General features: G+C 40.9%; 1 protein-coding gene across 2 annotated transcripts in view; it reads left to right on the top strand.

Moving 5' to 3' along the window:
- lama4 (laminin, alpha 4) overlaps positions 1 to 18,418 on the top strand; it is a 187,887-nt gene that overhangs the window by 140,525 nt on the left and 28,944 nt on the right. For both annotated transcript variants that reach the window (XM_072251613.1, XM_072251612.1), the window contains 3 exons: positions 3,366 to 3,501; positions 8,336 to 8,473; positions 14,916 to 15,049. In XM_072251613.1, the coding sequence (XP_072107714.1) occupies positions 3,366 to 3,501; positions 8,336 to 8,473; positions 14,916 to 15,049 (408 nt within the window). The remainder of the gene's footprint in view (positions 1 to 3,365; positions 3,502 to 8,335; positions 8,474 to 14,915; positions 15,050 to 18,418) is intronic.

The raw sequence follows: 18,418 nt of genomic DNA, 5'->3' as shown, positions 1-18,418 counted from the left end.
GTCTCTGTTGTGGACTAAGAGTGGGAAGGGGACAGGGAAAGGGGAATCATGGTTGGGAAAAGGGGAAGGGAGAGTGGAGGGAGTGGGAACCACCAGAGACATTCTTTAATGATCAATCAACCCACGTTTTGGGATCAGATTACCTTGCCTGGTGTCTCAAGGCTGAGTGTGCCTGCACCCTAACCCCAGCACTCCTTCTCTGCCATCCATTCCATACCCCTCCCTCCATACTGCACCCTCACCATTCCCAACACCCTTTGCTCCTACCAGATTTACAAACTTGCTCTCTACTCCACATTACCAAATACAGTACTGTGCAAAATTCTTCGGGACTCCAGCTAAATATGTACGTGTGCCTAAGACTTTTGCCCAGCACTGTTTGTGTTAGACTGAAAGCTAATTTCAAACAAATGAGAGGGAAATGTATTAAGCATTGAAACCTAATCTTCTAAATAGAAGCTAATTTTGTCCAAGCACTCAGCTTTAACTAGCTGCTTTAATTCAGACGTTGTATTTTGTTGCAGGACTATCACCTGAAGGTTCAGCAAATGTATGTTCAAGCCTAAAATCATTGAATCTAATTAAGTTATATGGACAGTTCTGTGTGTTATATGATTTTTTAATTGCTTGCCTTATCTGTTAGTTATAAAATTTTCATGATGCGATAGATCACAGAAAACAAATAAATGTCAACAGGACGTGCATATGTATATTTCATTGTTTTTTATTTTAATTGGAAATTGTATTTCTACATTTTAAAACATTTAAAATGACTTTATCTGAAAGGAAATGATTAAAACATACACACAAGAGATTCTGCAGATGTTGCAAATCCAGAGCAACACAAAATGCAGGAGGAACTCAAAAAGCCAGGCAGAATCGTTAGAGGGGGATAAGCAGCCAATGTTTCCGGCTGAGATTGGAAAGGAAGGGGCAGAAGCTAAAATAAGGTTGAGGGAGGAAAAAGATGGCAGGAGGTAGGCAAGACCAGGTGAGAGAAAGGTGGGTGGGTGGGGAGAGGAGATTTTTGTGTAAGATGAACACATGATTTTTGTTATTGTTGCAATTAGCCTAGCAGCTATGGAAGGTCTACTCATGTGGATGGACTTGTGCATCCGATGCCAAATCCAACCCAGTGCAGATGCTGTGAGAAAATCTCTCGGCATGAGTGCTGGACAGGCTCTGCAAACTTGTGCTCCTTTGCTAGAGTCTTTAAGGTTGTTATAGCCTTAGCTGGTAATAGGGATAAGCTCCCACTACCTATTAAAAAATGCTCCCAATGGCATACATCTCAAAAAGCCTCCAACAACCAACTCCAGCTCCTTGCCTTCACGTGTGGCTTAGTTACTGAGCCCAACAGAACCGTTTCTACTGGCAGAAGAAGGGGAAAAGGTGGGATACTGCTTCCTTAAAACCAGTCACTTTGGGCAGATAAGTCTCATCGGCCACAGTTGGCAGTTCATCTAGGACAGTGGTCCCCAACCACCGGGCCGCAAAGCATGTGCTACGATATGATTTGGCAATATGAGTCAGCTGCACCTTTCCTCATTCCCTGTCGTGGCCACTGTTGAGTTTGAACGCACACATCATCCATGTCAGTGCGGGAAGAAGATCAACTCCTCGAGCTTGTAAATGACGGTGGGCTGAAAAGTCTGTTTGACATAACATCACGGCCGGCATTCTGGATCAAAGTCAAGGCTGAATATCCTGAGATAGCCACGAAAGCACTGAAACCGTTGCTTCCATTTCATATCTTTGCAATGAATGCAACGAAAACTAAATTGCAGAATAGACTGGACACAAGGAACTCCCTTCGAGTGTCGCCATCTCCCATGAGACCGTCTTGTTGCAGGGAACAAGCATTCAGCCCAGGGCTCCCACTAATTCAGCGATATTGGTGTGTTGCAATGATTTTATATGTTCATACGGAGAAAATATGTGTTGTGTGTTTAATATCCAAACGTTACTTAAAATGTTATAATGCTATTGACTTATAAGTGACTTAGAGTTACAAAATACACATGGACTAAGATGTTAACTGTCCTGTGCTATCACCAGTGGGATCATCAGTTGATCTGCCACCTGTCTTCAGGAGTTTCGGCCCGCTTATGATCAAGACTCCCTCGAGGTGATGGGTTAGCAGTGCTAAAGCACCACCTCCCACTGGTGAGCTTAAAAACTTGGCATCTGCCTCTATCAGAGTTGTTGGTCACTTCCATCCAACAGGTAGTCTGCTCTTCAGGTGTCTATGCAACTACTGAAGGGTTTGCAAGATATGTATACACTGTCTGACTATCTGCCCTTCTGGACATACTTGGTCCAAACCCATGCTGATCCTGTCTCTGCTGCCTCAGCTACAGCCCTGCTGGTTGACTTGATCTCTCTTCTAGTGAAGCCAAGGTCACGCAGCCACTTCTGGAGAGTGAACACAATAAACCCACGGCAGCCTACTTCAAATGGATAGCATGAGACCTTCCACCCTCTGTCTCTGCACTCTGATCTCAACTCTGCATACTTGGTTAACACAATGTACTTGTCCATTGGCAACCCAACCTCCGCCCCCCCCCCCCGAGCACCCCCGGTCAGCCGGCCTTCAAGAATATTGTTTATATTAAACCGGTCCGCAGTGCAAAAAAGGTTGGGGACCCCTGATCTAGGAGAAGGAAAACTCTGATCTCAAACCTCCTGTGCCTTGCAACTACATCTACTCATTGGGGAAGGCTTCGGGGGTAAACCCCTAGGGAAAAATCTGGAGCTGGAGTGCCTCAGGCAGTCCTCCCCACCCCACACCTTCTCACCCTGATTTCTCATCTTTTTTTCCCAGTTCTGATGAAGGGTCTCAACCCAAAACCTCAAGTGTTTACTTTTTTTTTCCCATTGATGCCGCCTGGCCTGCTGAGTTCCTCCAGCATTTTGTGTGTGTTGCTTGGATTTCCGGCATCTGCGGACTTCCTCATGTTTGTGAGTCCTACATTGAGTTCAATGCTGACTGGCAACTCCTGCGACGCCGCTGGTGCCAAACTGTATTGACCTCAGCTGTTCCTTTGACTCAGCTGCATGGAGAGCGAGAGCCTGCTGCACGGGCAACTATATGCTCTCCACATCGTACTCCCCTGGCTTGCGTATTGACGTTGACAGCTAGGAAACAACATCCACAGTCGACCCCGACCAATGGCGGACACCACTCGAGTCAACATAGAGACCAGGAGCAGAGAGTACTATCAGCATTTCCATATGGTAATGAATAGGCATCAAGGACCCTGGTAACGCAATAAATGCCTGAGATTCACTACGAAACTCTTGGTGCTTATTAGCAAAATTCAGCCCAATAAATTTATAACTATACCTTGTCTATTGTTGGATAGGCTCAGGTCACATATTGCTGCAGATGCAGGATTTCGAGGTTGCCTTAGGAGCTTCCAGTTCCAGAGGAGAGACTTCAATATACTAGAGGAAGAGGAGACATTTGGAGTTAGCAGTGGCTGTACAGAAGATTCTCTTGTAAGTTCACTTCAAGTTCTTGATGTATCTAAACATGGGGCAACATTAAATCTGGGCTTTGTGAAATTAACTGGCATTTGTAGATTGCTCCAGATAACAGTAAGTATATACTAGCCAAAATATAAATTTATTTTTTTGTCAATGATTGAAACACTGTCAAATTCAATAATTCCATGTTGCTTCCTTTCTCTCTTCGTATCATTTCAGCTGTTGGTTCTCCATCTGCAGAAGTTCTTCAGGTTTTCACACTATAATGACACAACCTGATCTTCTGGACATTTCTCACAATTCTCCTATCAGATTCCTTCTTCTACAGCCCTTTGTCTCTTCCACCTATCACCTCCCAGCTTCTTACTTCATCCCCCTTTCCTCCATCCATCTACCTTCCCCTCATCTGGTTTCAGCGATTATCGGTCACTTGCACTCCCCCTCCCTACCCCCACCACCTTCTTATTCTGGCTTCTTTTCCCTTCCTTTCCAGTCCTGATGAAGGCTGTCAGCCCGAAATGCTGACTGTTTATTCCACTCCATAGATACTGCCTGGCCTTCTGAGTTCCTCCAGCACTATGTGTGTATTCCTTAAAATGTGTAGCACCTGCTGAAGTTCTTCTATTTGCATACACTTTTATTTGTTTTCTTTCTGATTCTCCTCACGAACCTGTTAACCTCATGGCTGCATAAACAGTTTACTGCCAGGAGGTCCCGACACCACCCTTTCAGGGATACCCCCTTTCTCCTCTCCAAGTATCCCGCAACCTGTCTCCAATTTGTTTTCTGTTTTTCCCAATTCTAGTGCAGGCTCTTTGATCTGACTCATCTCCATCTCTCAGTCCTGACCTGATTAGTATTTCCAGTTAGAGACATAAGCTCACATCATGGAAGCAGGTATTCTGACCCAATTCATCCAGTCCATAGTTTGCCATGATCTTATTGAATGGCGGGGCAGGCTCGTCGGACCAGATGGCCTACTCCTGCTCCTATTTCATATGTTCTTATGTTCTTGTCCCATTTGCCACTTTTGGACCATACTCCATAAAACCAGGGTTTCCCAACCATTTTTATGCCATGGACTAATGCCCCATTAAGCAAAGTGTCCATGGACCCCAGATAGGGAACTTCTGCTCTAAATCCTTCTCTATGTACTTAACCAAATCCCTTTTAAATGTTATTACTCCTGACTCTGTGATGATATTGGGTTTGCTGACTGTGAAGTTCTAAACTCAAATGGAAATTTTAAGCCCTGTCGGATATAGATAGCTATGGATGCTCTCACTAAAGGATAGTTATACTGAGACTACCTTTGTCTCAAAAGCTAATTCACTTCCCTGTTTATCCTCCACAACGAGTTTAGCTGCCAATGCCCACTATCTGAACTGTAGGTTCCCCCTCCCGACCAAGGAGAAGATACTTCCTGCTCACAAAGTAGTATAAGCTCTGTTCATTTACATGTTTAAATCCAAACAGCATTTCTAAAGCACATTTAAAACATACAGAAGATTTTCTATTTTAACTTTCCAAATTACAAGCCATTTCTAATACAAAGGATTTCCAAAGCACAATTACAATTTCTATAAGCCAAAAAGACATACCAATGATGCAGATGAACAAATCGTCCATTGCAGAAGTTGAATCCAGAGGAATGGATTGTAGTCACTGCATCTTTCTATCATTCTTCTTGATGTTCTTTAACCATTCCCAATAACCCTGAACTATTGCCTACATAAACTTGAGTTTATTTATTTACTGCTATACCGCATGGAATAGGGACTTCCAGACCCTCGAGCCGCGCCTTCCGGCAATCCTCTGATTTAATCTTAGCCTAATCACAGGACAATTTATATCGATCAATTAACCTGTGAACCAGTACATCTTTGGACTCTGAGAGGAAACCAGATCACCCAGAAGAAACCCACATTGCCACAGGGAGATCATATAAACTCCTTACAGGCAGCAGCGAGAAGTGAACCCATGTCCCTGGTACTGAAAAGCATTATGCTAACCACTACACTACCATTTTGCCCCAGGGTACCACTTTTCTACCACTTGGGTGACTTCACATATAGATGATATTGCCTCAAAGATGTTTTTGGAGACACAATTCCCAGGTACCCACAGTTAATACTCTGAAGCTAACTTCCATGAGTACATAAACTTTCCGACTTATTAATAGATCGGTTATTTAATATGCTAAGTGACGTAATCCATCTGCTCTGCAAGCCTCCTTAGCCAGCTTTGTCTGTTTTGAACCAAGTCAAATTAAATAACCCATTGCGTAATACTGCACTTCTTGAGTAGCAATAATCCAGGTGCAGTGACCCAACATCCTGCTTTCTATAGACAATGTGTCTGTTTGCAAAGCTGCCCTTCCAGCTTCGACCTGGTTATCGCTTGCCATTAACATTAAAAATTGAAGACCAGCTCCTATTTACACCCATAAGCTGAACAATGAATTTTCATGGGTACAACCATTTGATCTTTACCAGTCGCAACTGGCTAATGTTCTTTCAAATATTCATTGGAAAATCAGTCCTTTCTTGCTATAATGCAAAAGCTTTCAAAAGCATACGGGAAATAAAGGACAGTATCTTTTATTATTTTTGTTTTATAGCGGTACAGCGAGGAATAGGCCTTTCTGGCCCTTTGAGCTGCACCGCTCAGCAATTCCCGATTTAATCCTGGCCTAATCACGGGACGATTTACAATGACTGTTTAATCTACCAATCGGTAGGTGTTTGGACTGTGGGAGGTGTTGTAGCGTGGATGAAATCACCAGGGAGACCGTCACTGGTAGACACAAAGCAGCTTCTTCATTCAACACAACAAGGTACAGTACAGCAGGCATCATACAGACGGAGACACTTTCAGCAGAAAGGTCTGCTAGCTCAATGTGGGCTCACTATTTATATGCTAAACACAAAGGCAATCACTACTTAAAAGTTATGGACAATGCATAGACAATGCTTCCTATTGATACTACATACAAAATATCACACCATCCTTTCCTTCCGACACCAGCATGTCTGGGTTGCAAGTTAAATCCACAATACATTTATTTGGCATTTTACATGCTAACATAGAAGACAATTAATATTTATAATGTATAGATAATACTGTCTTTGAAACTACAGCATTAGGTCGAACTACAGCGCCAGAAGCATCTGGTATTCACACCTTTTTAGGAAGCCCATTGTGGTGGACTCAATCCACAGTACTTTGTCAAATAGAAGTCTGGTGGCCAAAGTCATTTAAGTATAAACAAATCATCTACCCAAAAAAATCACTCTAACAGGAGGAAATCGGAGCACTCGGAGAAAACCCACTTTGTCATGGGGAGAATGTAAAAATTCCTTACAGGCAGTGGTGGGAATTGAACCCAGGTTGATGGTACTGCAAAGAGTTGTACTGACCACTGTGTTCCCGTGCCACCTAATCCTCTTCTTCCAGATCTTTGCCAAATTGATTCTCTGTGAAGCTATAGTTCCAGAAGTAACCAATAACATTTTAAAACTCTCGTTAAAAGAAAGCCAGACAATGCTATTGCTATCAATGGTGTGATTTCATTTGCATGCATTGAATTAATGTTTCATTGCAATTTTGTATTAGTTAGTACGTTATTTATTTTTGTACTTCTGTCACACTCAAATTTTATTCAACAGATTTTAAGACATGCACTATATTTAATAGTTAAAGTTGTGTTATAGCAGAACAATACTGCAGGCAAGTTAAAGTAAAATGAGCATGATTTTACATGATAAAATAAATGGTGGTAATCTTCCTTTCACTCAGGATTAAGGATGATTTGCTTCCACTCTGCTTTAGTGGTTCTGAGGTAGCTAATGAGACCAGTAAGGGGTTAGTACACTCTTCTGCAGGTAGGGCAGGTGATGGCTGATGGGGCAGGTGATGGGTGAGAGGGCAGGATACATCGGACAGGGGCAGGCTAGGGCAGGTGATTGGCTAACGGGGCAGGAGTCTGGCTGTTGGGGCAGAGACTGGCTGATAGAGCAAGTGGCTGGATGGTTTATGAGGCAGTGTGTTCTTTCTGCTAGTTTCACAAGGTTTCTGTGTGTTCTAAATAAAAAGAACTTGACACTCTCAGTACAATACCAAATAGTCCTTCTCCACTTTGAGGTGTTATAGGCTAGAGCAGGGTTTCCCACCCTGGGGTCCACAGTCCTCTTGGTTAATGGTAGGGGTCCATGGCATAAAAAAGGTTGGGAACCCCTGGACTAGAGGATTCCCAATTATAACATATTCAGGGAAGTTTTTAGCATATTGCTAAATCTTTTCTGCTCTATCCACCTGGTAATCTCCTCCATGACAGAGCTCAGAATATGTTTACCCTGAGTTCACTAATTCATTGAGTCCTACTCTAGATTCTCTGAGAGATTCAAACATGTTTTGTCACAAGTCTGCACCAATTTCCAAATACTAAACACTTGAACATTCTGTGCATTTCTGGGAGAATGAAGACAAGACTTTAATTTTAATTGAGCTTTTACAATACATAATTTCTAAGAAGTATTTTTTCCTTCAATTAAATCAGGAAAGCAATAGGGCAGAAACCGATAACCAGCAATTAGCAGGGCACAATACAAAACTGCAAGAAACAACTTGAAGCAACTCTTCTGAAATTCATGGATGAATCATCGACTAAAGCAGGGGACCCCAACATGGGGCCCACAGACCCCTCAGTAAATGATGGGGGTCTATGGCATGAAAAAGGTTTGGAACCCCTGGCCAAATGGAACAAGTTATCTCGTGAATATGATGGTTTCTACGACTGATTGTTTTTTTTCAAAGTGCATTTCAATATTCGACTTGTGGTTCACAGATGTCACGCATGGCCTACTTCAATGGTGAAGGTTTCATCTCATCCACTGACAAAATCACACCCTTTTCGAATTTCGAAGGAGGCTTCAACTTCAGGACCTTACAATCAAATGGGCTGCTTTTCCACTACAATGAAGGGGTGAGTATCAAAGAGAAATCTTAGAGGGAATTCTAAATGAAAGCACTGTCTAACATTTAGAGAAAGATATGCTTAACTATATTTTCTTTGGTTTTAAAAGTGCAACAGTTTTGTTACCTAAAAAGAATTCCTAGTCAGACTTACATCCAAGCTAGTCTGTTTTGTTGTTGCTGCAAAAGGGACAATCCTCAGCCATTTAATATAGTGAATGTTATAATCAATAAAGAGGAAAACATAGCAACACACATCAAAGTTGCTGGTGAACGCAGCAGGCCAAGCAGCATCTGTAGGAAGAGGTGCAGTCGACGTTTCAGGCCGAGACCCTAGTCCTGACGTAGGGTCTCGGCCTGAAACGTCGATTGCACCTCTTCCTACAGATGCTGCTTGGCCTGCTGCGTTCACCAGCAACTTTGATGTGTGTTGCTTGAATTTCCAGCATCTGCAGAATTCCTGTTGTTTGAGAGGAAAACATATGTTGCTTTGCACCATGCCATTGATCGTAATTTGTGAATAATTACCTATTTTTGATTTTAAAGTTATATTTCAAACATTGGCATTCAAGTCAAATGATCCGAACATGGAGCGGAGAATAAGTATGTAAATCTGATGGGAGCAAAGAATGTTGGGAATGGCAGGAGTTGAGTGAGTGCCATAGAAGGGGTGTGAGTCAGATGGCAGATAGGGAGTGCAAGGTGTGGAGGGGGGGGGAGGATGGTGCGGGTGCAGACACACCCAGCCCTGAGACACCAGGCAAGGTCAATTGATTCCAAATTAGTTTATTGATCACTACAAAATATCTCTCTGGTGCTTCCCACTCCCTCCACTCTCCCATCCCCTTTTCCCAACCATGATTAACCTCTCCCTACCCCCTTCCCACTCTCAGTACACAACAGAACCCTCTTCTCACTCACATATGCCATGAAATGCGTTTCCTTTTTTGCAGCACCAGTACAATGCAATACATAAAATTACTACAGTATTGTGCAAACCTAGCACATTTATTTTTCAACATACTCCCCTGCTACATGTACACACTTAATCCAGCAGTCGTGGAGCATACGGATCCCTTCTTTGTAGAACATCAGGGGTGAATGATAAGTTCATGGCCTAAGGTACAAGGAGTTGAGTTATTAACTTCAAACTTTCTGCATTTTCACTCAAAGAGTTGAACTGCACATGCATGTAACAAGAGCATCTTGGACCTCCGGGTGATCCACAGCAGGGTGATTGATAAGCTTGTGGCCTAGGGTAGAAGGAGATGAGTTATACAGCTCTCATTACATGCACATGCAGTTCAACTCTTTGAGTGAAAATGCAGAAAGTTTGAAGTTAATAACTCAACTCCTTGTACCTTTGGCCACAAACTTATCAATCAGCCCCGCTGTGGACCACTTTTCTGGAGGTCCAAGACACCGACTTCTACAAAGAAGGGATCCGTATGCTCCACGACTGCTGGACTAAGTGTGTAAATGTAGGAAAAATAAATGTGCTAGGTTTTCTAAAATTGACTCCTTCTACCTTAGGCCACAAACTTACCAATCACCCCTCGTATGTCTGAGACTTTTGTACGGTCCTGTATGTGATGTGGCCCTTTGTCATAGTGTATGTTAGCAAACACCGTTGTTGCTGGTTTGAGATTAACTTCTGTCTAGGTGCAGTGCAACCGAGATATTACTCTAAAGGCAGAACAAAAACACAAATACTTTTCAAGATCAGACATAAATAGCAAGATAAGGAAAAAAGTAAATAAGAATAAGGAACAAAGGCCCTTTAAGACTGAGGTCAGAAGAAATGGGTGGGAAATCTTTGGAATTCAGTTCTCCAGAGGACTACAGGGTCTTAATGTTTTCTGGTTGCACAGTAGCATAACAGATAGGGTAATGCTATCAGTGCCACTGTCCCAAATTCAGTTCCCACCACTGTCTGTAAAGAGTTTGCACCTTTTTCCGTGACCACATGGGTTTCCTCTGGGTGCATTTGGGCCGTGCGGGCTCACCGGGTTGAAAGGGACAGTTGCAGATTTATAACTGTAAATAAAAATATTCAATAGACTTAAAATGGCAGTCATGCAATTGCAAACAGCAGCCAAATATCATTATTGGTATAAAATCCAGCAGGTTTTTTCAAAGTAGGTATCACGGCTCAACCGTTTCCTAGAAAAGTGTTGATGTGTTACAAGCACTTTGAATGATTTGTGAACCAAGTCAAGGATAGAGTCAAGGAATCAGCTCACGTGAGCCAAGGCATTACTGAACTCTGCACTGCACCCTTTCTGATCCATTTGTATGTGTCAGCAGAACTGAGATAGCTCTGTATCTAAACTTAATCTATATTATATTTGAGATACAACCTGAAAAAATAACTAATCCACCCATGACAATGTGTTTAACTTCTGTAACAAAAAAGTTAGGGAATTATTTTAAGAAGCAACAGAATGAAGAGTTCAAGGAAATGCACTGCATGTGAATCCGATTTTTTTAAACTAAGTATGTGATTATCTACCACAAAAGGAATGATCACAAACTTCAACAGCTAGGAATTTAAGGGAAACTTGAAAATAACCATATTTCTTGGATTCTGAAGATGTGCTGAATGCTGCTGCAGATGTTTATGTTGAGGTCATAACTTTTCATAAGTGTACAAATTAATTATTTATTTATTGAGATACAGCATGTAATAGCCCCTTCTGGCCCTCTAGGATAATTACATGACAATTAACAATGACCAATTAACCTACCAACTAGTACGTCTTTGGACTGTGGGAGGTAACTGGAGCACCTGGAGGAAACCCACATGGTCATGGGGAGAAGGTACAGACTCCTTACAGACAGCTATGGGAATTGAAACGGGTTGCCAGTACTGTAAAGCATTGTGCTAACCACTATGCTGCCCTAGTTGTGTAACTTATTCAGTTGTGTAAATGTAAGGAGTTGCACAGTAGTTCCGTAATTGGCCTTAACTGTGTACAAAGGTACCAAGTAAATCTTTAATCCTTATACCTGATTTCTTCGCCATCTAAGAGTTCATCTCTCACCACCCATCCTGTCAGCCTGCAGGTCAGACAGCGTCTATGGAGAGGATTAAAGAGTCCTAATGAAGGGATGAGACCCTTCGTCAAGACGAATTTCATTTCTGCCTTGCAAAACAGAAGTGAAAGTGCTCAAGTTCAATATTATTCTACTCAAAATCAAGGGAGCGATTTGTAAGGCAGCGTCCATCATTAAGAATTCCCATTTCCCTGGTCATGCCTTGTTCTCATTGCTACCATTAGGGAAGAAATACAGAAGCCTGAAGGAACACACACGCAGTGATTCAGGAACAGCTTCTTTCCCTCTGCCATCCGATTTCTGAATAGATACTGAACCCATGAACACTACCTTACTACTTTTTAAACCCATAAATAGTTTAATTTTTTCCCAGATATAAATTACATGTCTCAGTAGAGGATTGTTTGTTTTCTTTTTAATTAATTTGGACTCCCATTTATATATAAATTCTTCTGCCATCTCTTCTCCCACCATATGTAAGCCAATTGTAACCCAAGAAGGAATAGTTGTCTCATCAAAAAAAGAAGCAATAAAACATGCTTGTGCAGCTAAATAATATTTTTTTTTTAAATCTGGTAATTTTAACCCTCCCAATTTATAGTCCCAGGTTAATTTTTCCATGGAGATTCTAGATATTTCAGCCAACCATAAAAATAGATGAATATGTCCATTGAGAATCTTTAAAAAATTATTGGATAATGGGATAGGGAAAGACTGAAAAAATACTGAAGTCTTGGCATTATTTCATTTTTACACAGTTTACCCTGACCATCAGTGTGTTAGAAAGGTTTACCCACCTACGTATGTCCTCCTCGACATTCTGCAGCAAGGGGAGAAAATTAAGTTTATAAAGCTCTTTCAAATTACGATTAAACTTAATCCCCAGATATTTCATGTTGAGCTTAACCCACCTAAACGGAGTGCCATATTGATATTGGGCATAGTCTCCTCTACCTAAAGGTAAAATTTCACTTTTATTCCAATTTATTTTATATCCCGAGACTGTACCATAATTGTCCAGCAAGACCCTAAGTCTTACCAAAGAGCTAGCTGGGTCAGCCAAATATATTAAAATGTCATCAGCAAATAAATTAATTTTATATTCTTCCTGGGCCACTTTAAACCCCTTTATGTCTGGATCCCGTCTAACAGCCTCAGCTAATGGCTCTACTGCCAGAACAAATAAAGCTGGAGATAGTGGGCAACCTTATCTACTAGATCTATGCAGAGAGAAAACTGGTGAAATCTGCCCGTTCGTAATTATTTTGGCCTTAGACTGATGGTAAAGTGCTCTTATCCAATTTATGAATATTTGGGCTAGAACAAATTTTTCCATTGTTTTATATAAAAAATCCCATTCAAGTCCATCAAAGGCCTTTTCAGCATCTAAAGCCACTGCTACAGTCAGGTCCACCTTCGTCCTCAAAGACGCCTCTATCTCAGAACAGATTTATACCCGTGACTCTGGGTAATAAATTTCCAGTCACCTAGTATCAACACAGTATCAGGCGCATTGAAGATTGTTATAATCAGCAGAAGCAATTTATGTCTTTTGAGGGACTTAAAAATAAATATAATTTATCAAATAACACATTCTTCTGCTATCTCCAATTACGATCTTTTTGAGAGACTGTTTGGGTCCATCACTCATCGTACCAAGGTGCTCAGACATGGAGATTCTAATCCGAAAGGGGAATACAACTAAATTTATTTATAATATGTATTCTTTATTCCAGGACCAATGCCCAAAGCTTGGTATATACAGATCGGGGGAGAGATGGGAGTCCGATTTGGGCATTGAAATTGATCATCAATGTTGGTCACATCTATGTTTGGATAGTGTTACCACTCTTATCAACTCTAGATACAGAATGATACATTTTAATTTTTTACATTAGTTGTATCTCACACCTGAAAAAATACATAAAAATAAAACAGAAATTTCTGATGTGTTTCAGGTGCGGCATAAATGTCGGTACCTTTTTGCATTCCACCTGGCTATGCACGAATCTAAGATCTTTTTGGATAGATCTGGAGGAGGTACTGAGGAAGATTCTGGGGATAGATTTCCCTCTAGATCCAGAATTGTTTCTTCTGGGGAACTTAGCAGTTTTGAAAGTTAACCTCCCCAAGAATAAATCCAAATTTATTAAAATTGCGTTGTCAGTGGCCAGGAAGTGCATAGCGGTAACATGGAAATCCGATTCCCTTGTACATATTGATTATTGGAATAAAGAAATGCAAAGTTGTATACCCCTTGAGAAGATTACTTATACCCTTAGGAATGCATACACTATGTTCATTGAGATTTGGCGACTATATTTGGATTACTTAAATGCCCAGATTGTTTAATTTATTTTAATTTCTAAAATTAATATATCCCTTATTATAAGCTAGTTTCTTTAATTTGTATTGTAAACTGACTCTGAGAGCTGGATGCCTACTCTTCTTTTTCTTTTTTTTCCTCTTTTCTTTTTCTTCTCTCCTTTCTTTCCTCTGTCTTTTATGTTTTTTTTTCTCCCTCCTTTTTTCTAAATGAGGGGAGATGGTGTTGGGATAGGTGTTTTTTTTCTCTCAGACATATTAATGTATTTGAATTAATTTTTTTCAATATGTATTAATTGTATTAATTGAGTCCTTATATTTCTTCTTTAAAAAAATAAAAAAATATATTAAAAAAAGACTACCTCACTACTTCTTTATTTCTTTTTTTGCACTACTTATTTAACTCCTTTATAAATATATATATATATATATTCATAATATTCATACTGTAATTCACAGGTTTTTTCCCTCTGTTATTATGCATTGCATGGTACTGCTGCTGCAATGCTAACAAATTTCATGGTATACGCCAGTGATATTAAACCTGATTCTGATTCTGAGAGGACTGTCTGGTTTCTAACAATATTATGTAATCTCCATTGAATGTGTTGCCTCTGAGTTAGGTATCCTGATAAAGATTATTAAAGGATTGGACACGCTGCAGACAGGAAGCATGTTCCCGCTGATGGGTGAGTCCAGAACCAGAGGCCACAGTTTACGAATTAGGGGTAGGCCATTTAGAACGGAGTTGAGGAAAAACTTTTTCACCCAGAGAGTGGTGGATATATGGAATGCTCTGCCCCAGAAGGCTGTGGAGGCCAAATCTCTGGATGCTTTCAAAAAAGAGATGGATAGAGCTCTTAAAGATGGCGGAATCAAAGGTTATGGGGATAAGGCAGGAACTGGATACTGATAGTGGATGATCAGCCATGATCATAGTGAATGGCGGTGCTGGCTCGAAGGGCTGAATGGCCTACTCCTGCAACTATTGTCTATTGTCTATAAGATATGTCACAAAAACTGAAAATCCACACTTGTATATCAAAATGCATTTATAAATCTCTTTTCAGGCTGATAAATTCTCCCTTGCATTGGACAATGGTACTGTCATTTTCAAAGTTAAAAAAACAACTTTGCACTCTACAGAGAACCAATATAATGATGGTCGGAATCATTTTATTAGAGCAACTGTCACCCCCTCAAGGTAAGTGTCTTCTGCATTAAAGTATGTTGCAATATGCTCAAAGTGTCAACAGTTCTAAAAAATGGCTCTTAGTAACATTCATTGCCTACCTCAACTTGCCTTTGGTGCTGGTTAGTCACCTTCTTGAACCATTGCTCCTTCTTCCAGTGAAGCCCAAGATAGTGTCCACCCCACCCCCTATGTTCTCAACGGAATCTAGGAGTAAGTAATGTTTGTTGACCATACCAGAGATGTGTCCATGTTGAGAAGTGAAAAATATTATTTAAAAAATAGTCTTCTCACTAATGCACTGGGTTTCATCAGGATCACTCAACTCCAGACTTCCCATCATAAAGGGGAATACTTGAAGCACAAGTAAATTTATTACCAAAGAACATATACTGTATGTCAGCATCTGTCTTTAGAAAACAAAGAGACACGATAGAATCAATGAAAAATCACACACAAAGTCTGACTATCAACATGCAAGAGGAGACAAACTGCACAAATAAAATGAGATGGATAGGTGGCAGAGCTTGATAGGTTTGATGAGCTTGATGAGCGTAGAAGAATGAGGGGAGATTTGATAGAGGTATATAAAATTATGATGGGTATAGATAGAGTGAATGCAAGCAGGCTTTTTCCACTGAGGCGAGGGGAGAAAAAAAACAGAGGACAGGGGTTACGGGTGAGGGGGGAAAAGTTTAAAGGGAATATTAGGGGCGGCTTCTTCACACAGAGAGTGGTGGGAGTGTGGAATGAGCTGCCAGTCGAGGTGGTAAATGCGGGTTCTTTATTAACATTTAAGATTAAGTTGGACAGATACATGCGTGGGAGGTGTATGGAGGGATATGGTCCGTGTGCAGGTCATTGGGACTAGGCAGAAAGTGGTACAGCACAGCCAAGAAGGACCAAAAGGCCTGATTCTGTGCCGTAGTTTTTCTATGATTTCTATGGTTTCTGATTGGGCGCAGGATCAAATGTTACAAGGAGAGGCTGGGGAGTGGGGCTGAGGAGGGAGAAAAGGATTAGCCATGATTAAATGGCAGAGCGGACTCGATGGGCCAAATAGCCTAATTCTGCTCCAATGTCTTATGTATATGGATGGGTAGATGGATCTATTAATGGATGGATAGATGGATGAACGGATGGACGGGTGGATAGATGGATGAATGGATGGACGGGTGGATAGATGGATGAATGGATGGACGGGTGGATAGATGGATGGACAGATGGATAGATAACACTGAGAATATAAGTTGTAGTGTCCTTGCTGTTGATTTCATAAGTTGTGGAATCAGTTAAGAGCTGAGGTGAGTGAAGTTATCCACGCTGATTCAGGAGCTAGATGATTGAATGGTAATAACTGGTCCTGAACCTGGTGGTGTGGGATCTAGGGCCTCTGTACCTCCTTCCCAATGGCAGCAGTGCGAATGGAGCATGGCCTGGATAGTGGGGATGCTAGTGTTCAATCTTATTCACAACTCTTCAGCTGATGAAGCAGAGCATGTCTGCATTTTCAGTGCTTTGGGCAATGCTCAGGCATAGGCTGATGTGAAAAGTAATATTCAGACCACACAAGTGTCAGACCATGAATGTGTTCAACAAATAGAGTGTAACCATTTTGCCCTGATATTCAGTGGCATTATCACCAGTAAATCCACCACTGCCAACTTGATAATGTCAACATTGATCAGAAACTCAGCCAGCACAGCCATATAACACCACGGCGACAAACTAGTCAAAGTCTGAGTATCATGTAAAGAATGACCCGTCTTCATTTGGCTGCCTGTGGGACTGTCATTATAAATTTGTGTTCACATTTCATGGACAATGTCCTAATATTCCTTTCACTGTTTCCAAGGTTCAGTTCTGGATTCTGATTGAATGTCCCCACTTGGTTAGATGAGAACAGTTCCAGCAATAATCAAAGCATTCAACTCTATTCAGAGCAAAGTAGTCAACTTGATTGTCACCTCACACGGCGCCTTTTATGGTCATTTTCTCCACACCATTACACCGTAACTGCAGTGTATACAATCTATAAAATGCACCGCATGGACTTGCATTGGCTCCTCACATAACTCCTCTCAGATGCCTGGCCTCTCCCCTATGAAGTGTAAAGGTAGCAAATACATGGGTACACAACCACTTGCAAGTTCCCTGTTAAGTCTTACACCATTCTGTATTAGAAATAATTTGACAATCCTTCAGCACCGCAACAGTCTCCTGAAACTCCTTCCCCATGAGCTTAGTGGTAATGCCTTCACCTGGAGCACGGCAGCAATTCAAAAAGCTGGTTCACCATCATCTCATCAAAGTGGTTAGGGGTGGGCACCAAATACTGGCCCTGCCAGTGAAGACCACATCATGAAAAATGACTAAATACAACAAGCCCATTGATATTTAACCATGGTTTAGTTCAAAACACAGAAAAAAATGTGGTTGCGGTTTAAAAATGCTAAACAAGCTGTGTTAGAACCATGGATGTTTAAATACATTGCCTTGTTCAAATTTGTTGCTTTTGCCTTATAGCTCTGGTTGACACCCTAGTTGGGTGGTCTTTCAGTGATCCAGTTGTAGTCACTGTTCTATAGATTAGTTGAGTATGCCCACGAGAAAATGAATCTCAGGGTTGTACATGGTGACATATATTGTGTGTACTTTGATAATAAATTTTGTAATTTCAACTTTAGCTCTGATGTCCTTAAGGGAAAAGAGTAAAGATTCAAAGATTAAAGTAAATTTATTACTGCATACTTTGCCACATACTTCCTTGAGATTAATTTTCTTACAGGCATTTACAGGAAAACTATACAATAGAACTTAATAAGAACTTCATGTAAGCAGAAAAGACTCATAAAGAAACCAATGTGTAGAAGAAGACAAACCATGCAAATAAATAAAATACTAAGAATATGAGTTGAAAAGAATCTCTGAAAGTGAGTCTGTAGGTTATAGGAGTAGATCACATTGCTAACATAATTCCTTCGACCATTTCCATTTTCAAAACACCATATAACTTCAACTTCATTTTCTTGGTGGTTTATAATTTGACCCATAGGAGATTAATCCTTTGATAAACACAACCAGATGGAAGTCCCAAGCTTTGCTAAATAAACCTATTTTCTCATGTTTTTTTAATCTACATATAGCCAGGTTCCCAATGAGACGATTAATAACAATTGTTAAGCATATCTGGTAATTCATGGGACAGGCTTTCCATGGTAACACTGATGAGTTCAGTCAGGTCAAGGTGGAATAATGTAAGGCTGAGTCTTCTAACCAGCCCTTCATGGAGCCAAATGCGACAATGAAAAATCCCAATTAAATTAAAGGTTTGGGAATGGGGCAAAATTTCATTAATTGAAGTCATATGTTTCAACAAGG

This window comes from Mobula birostris, chromosome 2 (genome assembly GCF_030028105.1).
Source record: "Mobula birostris isolate sMobBir1 chromosome 2, sMobBir1.hap1, whole genome shotgun sequence".
Taxonomy (NCBI): Eukaryota; Metazoa; Chordata; class Chondrichthyes; order Myliobatiformes; family Myliobatidae; genus Mobula; species Mobula birostris.
The sequence above is the reverse complement of the archived record's forward strand: the minus strand, read 5'-3'. Positions and strand labels throughout refer to the sequence as shown.